At 42.5% G+C, this 13196-nt stretch overlaps 1 protein-coding gene across 1 annotated transcript; it reads right to left on the minus strand.

Annotated features, from left to right (window-relative positions):
• Nucleotides 1-1932: 1932 nt before the first annotated feature.
• On the minus strand, nt 1933-6245 carry LOC101761396 (gibberellin 2-beta-dioxygenase 6). Its single transcript, XM_004971730.2, has 3 exons — nt 5851-6245; nt 2479-2857; nt 1933-2366 (listed from the first exon to the last, which is right to left on the minus strand). The coding sequence occupies exons 1-3, from the start codon at nt 6243-6245 to the stop codon at nt 2094-2096; spliced, it is 1047 nt and encodes a 348-aa protein (XP_004971787.1). The 3' UTR covers nt 1933-2093.
• Between the last annotated feature and the right edge of the window lie 6951 nt (nt 6246-13196).

The raw sequence follows: 13196 nt of genomic DNA on the forward strand, positions 1-13196 counted from the left end.
TTCTCGACTAGATGTTGGTCGAAGCTGCAGGATGAAAACACAGAGATTCACGCCAAAATATCTATGACGAGAGATGTCGCAGGACAGCAATTCTTCATGGAATCCTTCGTCCTGGCCGCGTGGAAAATCTGGAAATTGTGCAATGATGTTATCTTCGATGTTGTGCGTCCAAGTTTTAATCTCTAGGCTATGAAGTTTAGAGAAGAAGCTACTCTCCAAGCTATTCGTTTTAGGGAGGATCGTCGAGGTCTTTTCTTGCAATGGCTTAATTCAGTGTTGTTATTTTGCTATGATGTAACCCCTCCTCCCTCCTCGCCCCCTCCCCTTCCTGCTCCCCCCTATCATGTAAGTATGTCCCTCTTTCTTTTGGAACCTTTTCTGACTTTCTAACCCTAATGAAAATTGAAGTACCGTGGGAAACTCCCCCACAGTTTGCCCTTCAAAAAAGTGATAGGGAGGTCACCATGCCACTGCTGAGGTCACCTAGGGAGGTTACCATGCCACTGCTAAGGTCGCCCATGGGCCCCGCTCGCTCACCGCAGGTTGCCATCTCTTGTTTGCTGATGACCACAATGTGCCTCCGCTCTGTAGCTCGTCACCGTGCGGGTAAGCTACACTGGCGTGCACCACAATGTTGCAGCTTCGTGTAGTCACGTGCATGAGTTATGCTGCTGCATGTCACTGCTTCATGTTGCTGCACGAGTGAGCTATACATACCAGCATGCGCCGCATCTGCCTCAACTACCTCATTTGCCACCTCACTCGCTGACGGCCTCCTCGCTTAGGTCTCTGCAAGAAGATGTGGTCAAGGCCACCGACAAGATGGCGGCGGCTGTGCCTAAAATAGATCTAGGTATGGCCACGTCTCGTAGCAATGCATGGGTATATTTTCTAGTCTTTTCTTATACGGAGATAGACAAAGATAATCCGATTGGCTCACAATTTTGTAACTGTAAGGTGCTCATATATCCTGTATAGGCTGATGTGATCCGGTCAGCATATTGGTCACCTTTAAGATTCTAGGTCTGTTTACTCGACCTTCATCATGCTTCATATAGTCATACGTATTATATAATAACTAAGTGGATTTCTTTTGGACGAGGTAGTAAATCCAGGGGGAGTTCTATAATAATGGATCAAATTTGCATCATCGTCAAGACTCGGGTTCAGAATAGTTGATCCAAAATGTTGAACTTGGAAAGTTGATGCAAGACATATTATCCATATATGTGCATACACAATATGTTTATATATATAATATTATCTTAAATATAATATTATAAATAAATACAACTTTATATATATTAGTGTATTAGAATTAGTATACGTAAAGGAAACAAATATGAAATACTAATATAGAATAAAGAAACAGAAAAGAAAATGCGAAAAAATAGAGAAAAAAAGACAAACAACTGGTACTAAATTAGCCTCCGCCATGCGCGACGTGACAGCCAATTTAGTACCAGTTGGTATAAACAATCGGTACTAAAGACCCCAATTTAATATCAAACTAACAATACCGGTTGCAGAACCGATACTAAGGGGTTACAAACCGATACTGAAGGCGCTTATATATGATGAAATGAAAGAAATGAAAATGGCAATATATAATAGTTGAACGCTGTGTTTATATCAATGGCAAAATACGCAAATCATTGACAAAAAATAGGTTTTTTTATAGGGTTCGCTGGAGCTATTAGCTAGGAATATATATATATGCGATGGTGCGGTAAATGCAAAAAGACAATACTAGCTTTGTGAGAGACGTATTTACATGTTTGCGACTTGACTGGTGTCCGTGGATTTATTTGCAACAATTTTCCCAAATTTCTATCATCTGAATTCTGAAATGAAATAAATAATAATGAATTATCATATATAGTACTAGAAATATGCCTATATATACTTATATAGTAGCCTATACAAGCCCGAACTCCCCCGTCACAAAGCATATAAACGGCTCTTGCAGTAGTACATCTCACTGTACGATAACTGCCAGCAAATACACATCAGTCACCTGCCAAGCTGCAAAATTTCGTTGCACAGCTATCTCGTCTCTGACCAGATGGTGAGCTCTCAGCCTCTCACGCTGTTCAGCTGTGTCCGTCATCAGCGGCATCGTCGCTGGAGGCATGGAAGAGGTCGAGGCGGTTGTGGCTGAGCTGGTGTGCGTACATGGCCTTCTTGTACTCTGCCCATGTGAAGGGCCTGTACCGCCGCGGCGTGCCGGCGGCAACCGTCTCCGGGAGCGCCGCGATCAGCGCGCGCAGCGGCGGCGCGGCGAAGTAGATGGTGGACAGCCGTGGCCTGGTGGTGCTGGCCATCACCCTGTGCCGGATGCTCACCAGCCGCCCGTTCGTCAGAGCCTGTATGTACGTCACCCAACAGTGCCCAAGAAAACAATAAAGATTCAGCTAAAATTGTGTCAATAAGAATTGGCGAAATGTGCTACACACACACACAAGTATACAAACTGACCTGGAGGAGATCGCCGACGTTGATGAAGAACGCGGCCGGGTCAGCCGGCACCGGGACCCACTCGTCGCCGCCGCCGCAGCCGTCGGGCAGCAGCACCTGCAGGCCGTCGACGTCGTTGGCGCGGAGAACGCTGAGGATCTGTGGGTCGGTGTGCTCGCCGAACCCGATGCTGCCCTTCGTGCAGCTCCGGCCACCGGGACCCTGCAGGGCGGCGGCGGAAGTAGCATAGTGGTTGATCCGGAGGAGGGAGTCACTGTCGACGGCGGAGATGAGCTGGCTGAGGGACGTCGGGTCCCTGAAGCCCAGGCCCTCGCCGAGCAGGTCCAGAACCCGGCACGCGAGACGCCGCACCGCGTCCACGTACTCGTTCACTGCTACGCTGCAGAGATGGAGACTGAAAAATCACCCCAAATGTTTGGCGAATTCATGCTAAAATTCAGAAGAAATGTAGCAAAGATTTGTTTCACTCCGATCCAAAGCAGTGGCTGTGACAATACCAGATGAAACTAAGAGAAAATAAACAATGTAGATAACCGATCGGAGGGTTCAAGTACAATGCAGAGAAGGGCAGAGGTAGTTTGAGGGGTATTTGGATCTTTAGTTCGGACTAAAATTCATGTCACATCGGAGGCTAATTAGGAGGACTAAACATGAGCTAATTATAAAACTAATTACACAGATGGAGGCTAATTTGCGAGACGAATCTATTAAGCCTAATTAATCCATCATTAGCACATGTTTACTGTAGCATCACATTGTCAAATCATGGACTAATTAGGTTTAATAGATTTATCTCGCAAATTAGCCTCCATCTGTGCAATTTATTTTGTAATTAGTCTATATTTAATACTCTTACTTATTATCTAAATATTCGATGTGATATGAATTTTAGGAGCTCCTAAAGAAACAAACACCCCTTAGTTGTTACAAATTTTGAGTGACATTTTGGGCAAGGGCAGAAGTGGGCAAGGAGCCTTTGCCTCTTTTGGGGTAATTGGGGTGTCAATTGTGACTACTGCGGCAAAAGGCAGATTGGGAAAAGATTGATTGATGAAAGAAACCACAGCGACTGAAAAAAGGTGCAAACCAACTAGGACACAACTTCCCCAAAATTAGGGTTATAGGACAGCTAATCAGTTGTACTAATCCCCGAGCTAACAGCTGTAGGGAAATAAATGTTATTAGACAATAAACAAAAGTTGTCTGACATGACATGTTGATTTCGTCAGTGTCAACAAATGCTGAAGGCCAAAATTAGGAACATGTACAGTCAGGTGTGAAGCTAAAATAAGGAACATGATGCTTGATCTATGCAACCATGAACAAGCTTAGTGAGTGTTGGTACAGACTCGGTTACGTATCTGCAACTGGTCACGTACGGCGACAGAATTTCCAACGGGCCAAGCGATTGACATGATCTGTCACGCTTTCTTCGGCATCCAATGGGCCGGGGGCTAATAAGGCTGCATGTGTGGTGAAAGACCCCCATTTGGTACGGCTCCCTGGATGCATACGCAGCCCTTCCACACGCCAACAGCCAAGACCACGGTTCGTACGGTCTGGCTCCTTGTGGCATGGTGCTCGAAATGACCTTTCCGCTTTGCACCGTCCTTCCCGATTCTGATCTGATGTAAAACGCAATGGCAGGTGCACTTGTGGAGGATTCCTATTTGTACCATTGTTTATTCCTTTGGTGTTTCACCGTGTAAAGATGAGAATGCATGATCTTTCTGCCTTTTTTCCATTTATGGGATTCTTCTCTTCCACCCAGGTAGCATAGGAGAGCAATCATGCATGTCTTCCACACTCCGATGGAACATTTTTTTTTCTTACCTGCCCATCATCTGTTTACTTGTGGATATTTTTTCATAACTAGAACATGGTTCCTCTGTTCTGTTTAGGGGCGGACCCAGGTAGGCTGATGCAAGCTTAATACAAGATTAAGTATTTTGCACCTCTATTATTTGTATATTTTTTCTTAGATCTCCATTGTTTTTTTCAGCCTTGGACCTGGGCTGCTGCCTGGTCCTAGATCCGCCACTGGTTCTGTTTATGGGTCACCCGACCCCTCCCCCTTCCTTATCTTCCTTCTCCTCCTTAATTGACGATTAGAATAATTCTTGATTCGTGGAATAATTTGTTACCTCATGTTCCGTGGGTGGCGGGATTGCTAATCTAGTAATCTTCACATGATATTTGTTAGTGACTAATGTCAGGCTAGCTCAGTGTTGTATAATAAGTTTTCGACATTGTAAGATAACCTTCAGTGTATTGTGGTCTTAATGCATGCATACAAGTGTCTTAGGATTGTATTTAATTTGGCGTACAAGGCTATAATTGGTGGAATTGTGAAAAAACTTCTAAAGACATGTTCACAAAAGGCTTTGAAGGTGATGCAAAAAACTTGAAGCCCAAAATTCCGAGACAAACTCAACTTTGTCGCTGATAAATAAAATTGAAAAAAAAAACACAAAAAATAAGAAGCATACTAAATTTAAGGGCAACCTCAACATCGTTGGTGATATATAAAATACACAAAGCAGCAAAAACACAAAGAAATGCAGTAAACTCACCTTTTTTTTCCTTTTTCTTTGTTTTCTGCAAATTTCACATCTCACAAATTAAGTTGAATTTGGGCATGAAATTTATATGGTCACAGATTATATTACTGCCCTTGTTTTTATGAAAGATTATATCACTGCCTTTATGACTCTGAACTTTCTTTTGAATTTTTTTTTCAAAAACTTATGAACATGCTTTTCGGATGTTTTCATGATTTCACAAAAAGCCTTGGTTCATCGAATATTTTACTACTTTCAATGTATGGCACATGAAAATGGCCCTCTACATTGACATTGCCTTGAATAGGGATTCGGTTTATCCTGGTTGCTATTAGGAAGCATATTTCTTCGCTGTCAACCTTTTGTTCCATGGTGGGTTAAGCTGGACCTTGGGAAGTCTAAATTCTACTAGACACATTCAGAAGCACAATACTGTTCTAGTAAAACTACAATCACAAGCTTCTAAACCCCCAATACTTCCCGCCCAGTGGACGTCGCATCAGGTTAATTAATCCACTTGCTAGGATCACATGAAAACTCTGCTAATAACAGACGTGCATTATTACCATGGCACTGGTCTGATCATATGCATTTGTTAATTACCTTGTACGCAATTCAATTTGACAATATTATCGTATGCAATGCAAGAGACATCATTGCAAATTTGCAACTCAAAGAGACCAAATGAAGGCAGTGACATGATCAAGCAGCATCAATTGATGAAACATGCAAATAAAGAGCCGAACAGAAGAAAGAAAAAGAATAGAGAGGAGAGACGCATGCATGCATATATAGCTGCAAATAAATGTACCTGAACCGCGACGGATCCTCGGCGTCGATGACCGTGGCCTTGCGCGCCACCGCGGCGGGGTCCGCGTGCAGGATGAGGTACTCGAGCTCGCCGACGTCGCCGTTGCCCCCGATGTTCCGGCTGCCGTACCCGAGCGGGTCCGGCGGCCCGGCTGCCTGCTTCGCCCGCGCGGGGCGCGCGAAGAACGCCGACGCCGCGGCGTCCAGCCGCGCGGCGGCGCGCGCCGGCACGCCGTGGTTGACGGCCTTGAAGAAGCCGCGCTCCGCGCAGGCCCGCACCAGCCGGCGCGCCAGGTCGCCGCGCCCCGACGGCGCCGACATGTCCACCGTCGGGATAATGCCGAGCGGGAGCGACTCCGGCGCCATGTCCCGGCTCGCCGCCGACGGCACGACCATGGCGAGGGACCGATAATGGCAGTGAGGATGCGGCCGGAGTGGTGCAGGTGCCACTGCAGTGGCGCGCGTATATATGGGGAGTGCGCGCGTGGAGAGATTCCGCTTGGAATGCTGACAGTTTGTGCTGGTTTTGACCTGGTGTCTTGGCTCGAGCTTGGTTTTGTCACGGATGATGATCAAACGAGGAAGCAGGTTGGATGATCCCTCCCTTTCGCCAGATTGCAGGCTGTGATCTATTTTATTCCCTGGACCTCTGCCGATGCACTCATGCACAGGCGTGGTGGGTAAAGGAGTGCAGATCCTCTGTGGCTGTAATGTTGAAGTACTAGATACAGAGAGCTTTCTTTTCCCCCAGTGAAGAGTTAGGTTAGTCGCTACTGATGTGAGTTAAGTTGTTCTTGTAACAACCCCAAAGTTAGATATCTAATTTTTAGAGCCAAGGCTTGTACATCAGAGCCCAAAACCAAGCATATACAGCTGATCCGCTCAACAAGAAGCCGGGTTTCATCAATTCTCGCTAAGATCAGTCTCAATTAATGGAAGTGTCACGGGAGTTTGGGCATTTAATCCCAAGCCACATCAGCAAAACTGCTGACATGACAGGCTATTTATGAGGAGAGAGGAGAGGGAAGTTTCATCCCATGAAATCCACTTAGCACAGTTACCAAGTCTCATGAAATTCAATGAAACTTACATTGAGCATGTTATAGTTTCATGGCATGACATATTTGGTCATAAGACAACGCAAAAATTAAATGATTTAGGCTATCTATGAAACTGTGTGATGAAACTATGCACTGAGAGTGATAGTTTTATTTCATTGAAAAGCTGGCATGACACTCTTAGTAATAGTATGATGAAACCATGCACTGAGATAATATACTTTGCAATTACAAGTTTGTGAGTAAATATTAGAAAGTCTAGTAGAAAATGGTGCAACAGCTTGTGCACACGTGTATATATAGGATGATGTAGACCCAATCACACCCATCTTAAAATGGGTAAATATTGGTGATGAGCCCCATGAAGAAATAAGGCTGAGGCAAGTTTATTCCCACTGATAATATTGGAGATATGTTATGCAATTTTATGGACTAGAGTTTAAGTTGAGTATATGTTATGCAATTTTATGGACTAGAGTTTAAGTTCAGTGATAGCTCAATCTGCATGTTTTTGTTCTGCTATCGCTGTTGTTATTTATACCATGTGTCCCCGTTTTATGTTCATAAACTATCTCTTCTTCAAAAAAAAATTTAGCTAGGTGAGTATCAGTATATCACTATTGCAAAGAACGAACCTCATCCGTGCCGGCTCGAAATCTCATTTGTGCCGGTGGGCGAACGGGCACCACGAAGCTGATAAGGATGCGGACAACTATTCGTGCCGAATACGAATAATGGATTATGCCTACCGGTTCAAAGTTGCACCGGCACACATAGTAAAAATAAGAAGTTATAAATGAAATTAAAAAAAATCTAGTTCCGGAGGCCAGCCCCCAGCTACCTCTCACGGTCGCGCGTTATAAGTCACACGTATTTCGCGCGTGCGGTGTCTAGCCTCCGAACTCATGACCTCCTACCTCACGCGATACCTCTTACTATCCCACCTATACCACGTATCTGCACATAATGGGAAGTTTTATTTCTTTTGATCCATTATTTAAGCATGTAAATATTCTCAAATAAAAAAATATTCAACTACAAAGTTATAGATCTCGTCAAACCATATAATTTTCATATAAAGTTTATCTCCATCCAAGTCTATGCAAAAGTTATGAATTCTGGATACAAACTAAAATTTGAATTGCATAGACGGGGATCATTATTCGTGCTGGCACAATATCGAGCTGGTGTGTATAATGGATTATCCTTGGTAGCTCAATTTTAAGCCAGCACCAATAATCCTAAGAGCACTAGTGCCGATCTCTTTTGAGCTAGCGCGAATATGGAGTATTCGTGTCGGTGCAATTTCGAGCTGGTAAGCATAATTACCGGTTCAAAATTGCACCGGCATGAATGAAAGAGCTGGCACATATAGTTCATTATTTGTGTCGGCTCATTTCCAACCAGATTATACCCAGCATGGATGAGCCGATACGAATGATTATTTCTCTGTGTAATTAAGCTACTCAAAGAGTTACTAAGCTAGAATGTCAAATTAACTTATAGTAGTAACTATCCAGTATTACCTCGATACATATTTGATCACGCGAAGCTTGCACATGTACACACACAGCAACAAGCATGAAGGGAGTAGCACAGAGGATCAGATACTCCGGTGGGTGAAGAAGCGTTCCGTTCAAGTGTACAGCTCGCTGCATTGCCGTCCGGAATTAGTTTAGTCGTCTTTGTTTAATCGGCCGGAGCTAAGCTAGCTTATATAGCACTCTGACAGAAGCTGTTTCATCGTCCATGTATCGACCGGCAGATGATGCCAATGCCCGAAAAGGAAAACTCAGTTGTGTTCTCCGTTCAAGGCATCAGGAACATGCATCGCCCAGAAAAGCGAAACCACGTCCTCTTTTCCTAGCTAGCTGTGTGCTGGCTGCTTGGCCGGCCGGCCCTAGGAAAATATATATATGTATATATATATATATTGCACTTATTTTGAGAATGTATATTAAGGCATAGAAAGAATCAATAATATATAATTTTTAGTATCAATGGAGATTCACTAAGAAAAAATACACATAATCAGCTAGGGTGTGTTTGGTTGCATGAACTACATTTTGGATGGCGTGGTTCAACTAATTTGCTTGAACCATATGATTCACTCCCTCTTAATAGAAAATAATACCAACTGGGTGGATTCATTTTGAATGAGTTGTTACAATTTATCCAACCAAATAAAATGATTATCATCTAATTTAAACAATTTTATACATAAACCAAATGGCATATGCAACCAAACAACACATCGTAAGTCTTTTTTTTTTAGTGCTAGGTAGGTATAATCAAACTATAATGAGGTAGTTTTAATCGACAAGCTCAGGCCGGCGTAGCTAGCTGTGCATGGCTGTGGATACAAGTTGCATATGACAGTGCACGCCTAAATATTTGTCTTGTGCAAGCCCTTGCTCTAAGTAGTGAGAATATAGTACAATAACTTCCGTTAACCCCTAGTATAGTAGTGCATATTCGCCAGTTTGATCAATACACGTCGTCTCCAACTGCAAACAGACGTTGTCCAACCGCGTAAAAAGAAAACCTTCTCGTCGATGCTGATTTTGACTTTGAGTAGTTTCAACTTTCACAGTGCCTCGACTAGGCCCAGAGAACATAGAAACGACAGCTAGCTTTAATTCGTGGTGTGTATCACTTGAGCTAAAGAATGCATAGTTTCCTCCACCAGGAATTGTTGTCTAAATCTATGTGCTTTTTAACAAGTTTATTTATCATTGTTACACGTTAAGACAAGTACTACATAGGATTGGCATGATAACATTTAAACCCAAATGAAATGTGGTTCTTAAGAGTGCTGTACGACTGAAGAGAAATCTCAAAGTAGCTTGTAATGATATTTAAATTTGGTGAAAAACTAGTAATTATGAACAAAACAAGTAATATGCTACATTGGCCAATTCTACGGAGCATACACGAGTAATAAAAATAATTTATATGGCAAAATAAGAAATCATAGCGAATGCAAATAACTACAAATCAAACGGAATGCTACATCACAAAGGAAGAATTAAAAAATATGGGCACAAAGATGTCTGGATTGCGCACGTTGTGCCTTTCAAGAGAAGTCCTTTTCTGCATATTGGACTAAGCTCCAAATACGAAATATGTGTTCTTTGCCAGCATTATTCTCATGTTTGTTTGTTTGTTGCTTGGTACTAGCGGGACTTGGGCACTTGCTGCAACTTCTCCACGTGGATGAATATGGGACTCATGCCAGACGCCGGCACCACCTCGGCCGCTCCTGTCACTGTCGACCTAGACTTGTACAGCTTAACTAATTTCCAAGCATTTTAAAGAATGTTTCCTCTGACAGATAATATAGCATTTTAGAACACACGGTCCTTGAAGAAAAGTTATGTACGTGACTTTGACCGAATCATAGTTTTATAGATATTACATATTTTTTATAAAAAAACCATGTCATCAATAGTTGCACTAACATAGTATTTTGCAATTTGGTCAAAAATATTATTTTATTATACTGCACAGTTCTACTACTAGCTAGGTTTATAAACAAAGAGTACATATCCAGTCAAAATATCCTAGTACCTTGAACATGAAAATGGTTGTCTCATCCATCATTTGAATTCACTACTGCATAACAGGGTTTACTCCCGTGACACGTCACAATAGGCTAATTTTGAAAAAAACAATAACTTGTTAAAATTATTTTTTATATAAGTAGGGGAAGCCCAAACCTATTTTTTATAATTTTTTTTATTTCAGATCCGTTTAATTTGCTCCCACAGGAAATCAAACCTAAACCTAGAGATGCTGGATACTACTCCGGTGCTCCACTAGATAGAGGTCTTTCGCTGATCAACTTTTATTAGACACGAATGACTTGGACAGTGTAACTTTTTTTCCAAGTGCTTACATGTTTTTGAGCACTTGCTATTTTCTTTCGTTGCTACGTTCCGTAAGTAATACAAGGGATAATGCTAACATCCCTACAGGCCCATCTCCACCTGCCGGTATTTATACCAGCACTACTCAATATGGCGCCGGCAACGATAATCAATCGTACTACCTCCATATCAAAATATTTGTCGTTGTTCAATTTTAATTACGATATTTGATCATTAGTATTATTCAAAAAATTATGTAAGTATCATTTATTTTATTGGTAACTTACTTTGTTATTATTTGAAACATGACTTATCTTCTTGTATATTTGCAACAAATTTTTGAATAAGATGAATGGTTAAACATTGTAAGAAAAAATAAACAACAGCAAATATTTCGATACGGAGGGGGTACGTGCTAGCTTCACAGTATGAATACTTGGCCCTTATCCATATCACATCTGCAGTTGGATAATCGGCACAACTGAGTGTTATGAGTTGACCCGGTCACCCGGACAAGACGTTCAATTTTTTTTATTTTTAACCTATTTTTAAATAAAATTATAAAAATAATTTGTCCGGAAGTTTATTTGCACCAGGTGATCTTTTTCCCGCGCCAGTGCGCCTGGCGTGGCAGGAAGCCTCTGCCACGCCACATGCACTGGCGTGACGGATGCCGCCATGCTGGCGCGGCGCCGCAGGTGGGCCAGCTAGGCGTTGACGTGGGCAGGCGGTTGCCGCGCCAGCCCGCCCGCCAGGTAGGCTGGCGCGGCAGCGCCCTCTACCACCTGCACGCCGGTTCACTCCTCCCTCCCTCCCTCCTTTCTTCTTCCTCCAGTAATCCCGAGCCCAACCCTTGCACACGCCACCCGGCCGCCTCCACCCCCAAATCCACCCAAAATCCGGCGATTTCGGTGGGGAAAAAAATGTGAGAATGGGTTAACGCTTCGTGTGGAAGGTATCCTCCAACTTTTTCCCTTGGTTTAGCGTTCCATTTGGTAGATCGGAGGACGTTTAGGTGAGCTAGGGTTAAGTTGTTGATTTGAAATTTTGATGAAATGCAATTTTGTTATGAGTTAGATGATGCGTAGTTCATACGCAATAGAGTCTCTGCCCGCGATATTGATGTGTAGAACTTGTTGAATGCTTCGATTTAGGTATATATTCATCTAATTGTGTAGTGTACATGACATGTGTAGGTTTTTTTTGCAATATTTCCAATTAATATGCCCAATATGTTTAGTTTGTAATATAGTTGCTATAGTTTATATGGTGAAGTCTTTGTATTTTGTAGATAGATTGTTTAATTTGTATGTTTGATGGTGGAATTGTGAGAGTTGGTATGCAATTGTGTAGTGTACATGACATGGGTACATTTTTTTTGCAATATGTCCAATTAATTTGTCCAATATTTTTATATCTTAATATAGTTGCTTTAGTTTATATGATTAAGTGTTTGTATTTTGTAGATAGAGTGTTTGTATTTTGTCAAATTGATGTATATAGTTCGTATGGAAAAGTAGATGGATTACTTGTGTTGACGCCATTTTTTGACGTGTATTAAAAGTTGACATCAAAAGGAAGCAGAGATGCTGATGCGTGACAGAGGAGCAACGACTAGTAAAATCTGTTGATAAAGTTACAATAGTTCAGCCGATGGAATCATGGAGGTTCGGCTTATGAAGACAGGAGAATTGAACCGATGGGAGCTGATGGGGTCTAGCCGATGCAAGCAGGAGGGTTCCAGCCGATCGGATGTGTTGGAGCTTCGACCGAGAAGAGGCAAAAGAGTCTTGATCGGCGAGGAGGTTGCAAGATGGTGGATGTAGGGTTGGTTAATAGAATCTAAGTTTGTTTCCGACTCTTGTACGAGTTGTTTTGTTTAGAAGGTTTGTTTCTTTCGTTATAGATATTGTATTTCGTCGTAATCAATCAGGACTAGGAGTTTTGAGTTTAGAGTATAAATAGAGACCCTTCGAGGCCTGAGAAAGATGTACACACACCAACAAACAAATCTACTTTATTCGCAATTTTCTTTCAAGTCGGCGACTTCGCCAAAGTTTTCTTTTTCTTCACGAGTTCTTTCAAGCTAGCAGGTCTGCATCATCTTAATCTCCAGCTAGATTGTAAGTTCCACGTTTATCGAGTAATTTCTAGGCTTTAGCTTCTGGCGCATCGTTGTTGTTTCGTCTAGATTTATTCATCAAGTTATCAATATTCGCTAGATCCACAAGTTGACTATTACGGTCTTGATTGTCCTTGTCAATTGGAAGGTCAAATTAACTGGCACGCCTTGGATCGAGAGGGTTACAACCTGTACTTGAGCGAAGAAGATCTCTCAGGTTTCGTGTGTTAGTACGTGAAGGTCACCGCCCGATTTTTGCATCAACACACTTTTGGCACACCCGGTGGGACCACGAGCA

This window comes from Setaria italica, chromosome V (genome assembly GCF_000263155.2).
Source record: "Setaria italica strain Yugu1 chromosome V, Setaria_italica_v2.0, whole genome shotgun sequence".
NCBI lineage: Eukaryota > Viridiplantae > Streptophyta > Magnoliopsida > Poales > Poaceae > Setaria > Setaria italica.

What these genes read in the sequence shown, in the direction of transcription:
- LOC101761396 (XM_004971730.2), bottom strand. Translation starts at nt 6,245, where the DNA reads ATGGTCGTGCCGTCGGCGGCGAGCCGGGACATGGCGCCGGAGTCGCTC. An exon ending in GAGGATCCGTCGCGGTTCAG is followed by an intron (nt 2,858 to 5,850) that starts GTACATTTATTT and finishes CCATCTCTGCAG; the next exon opens with CGTAGCAGTGAACGAGTACG. An exon ending in ACGTCGGCGATCTCCTCCAG is followed by an intron (nt 2,367 to 2,478) that starts GTCAGTTTGTAT and finishes ACGTACATACAG; the next exon opens with GCTCTGACGAACGGGCGGCT.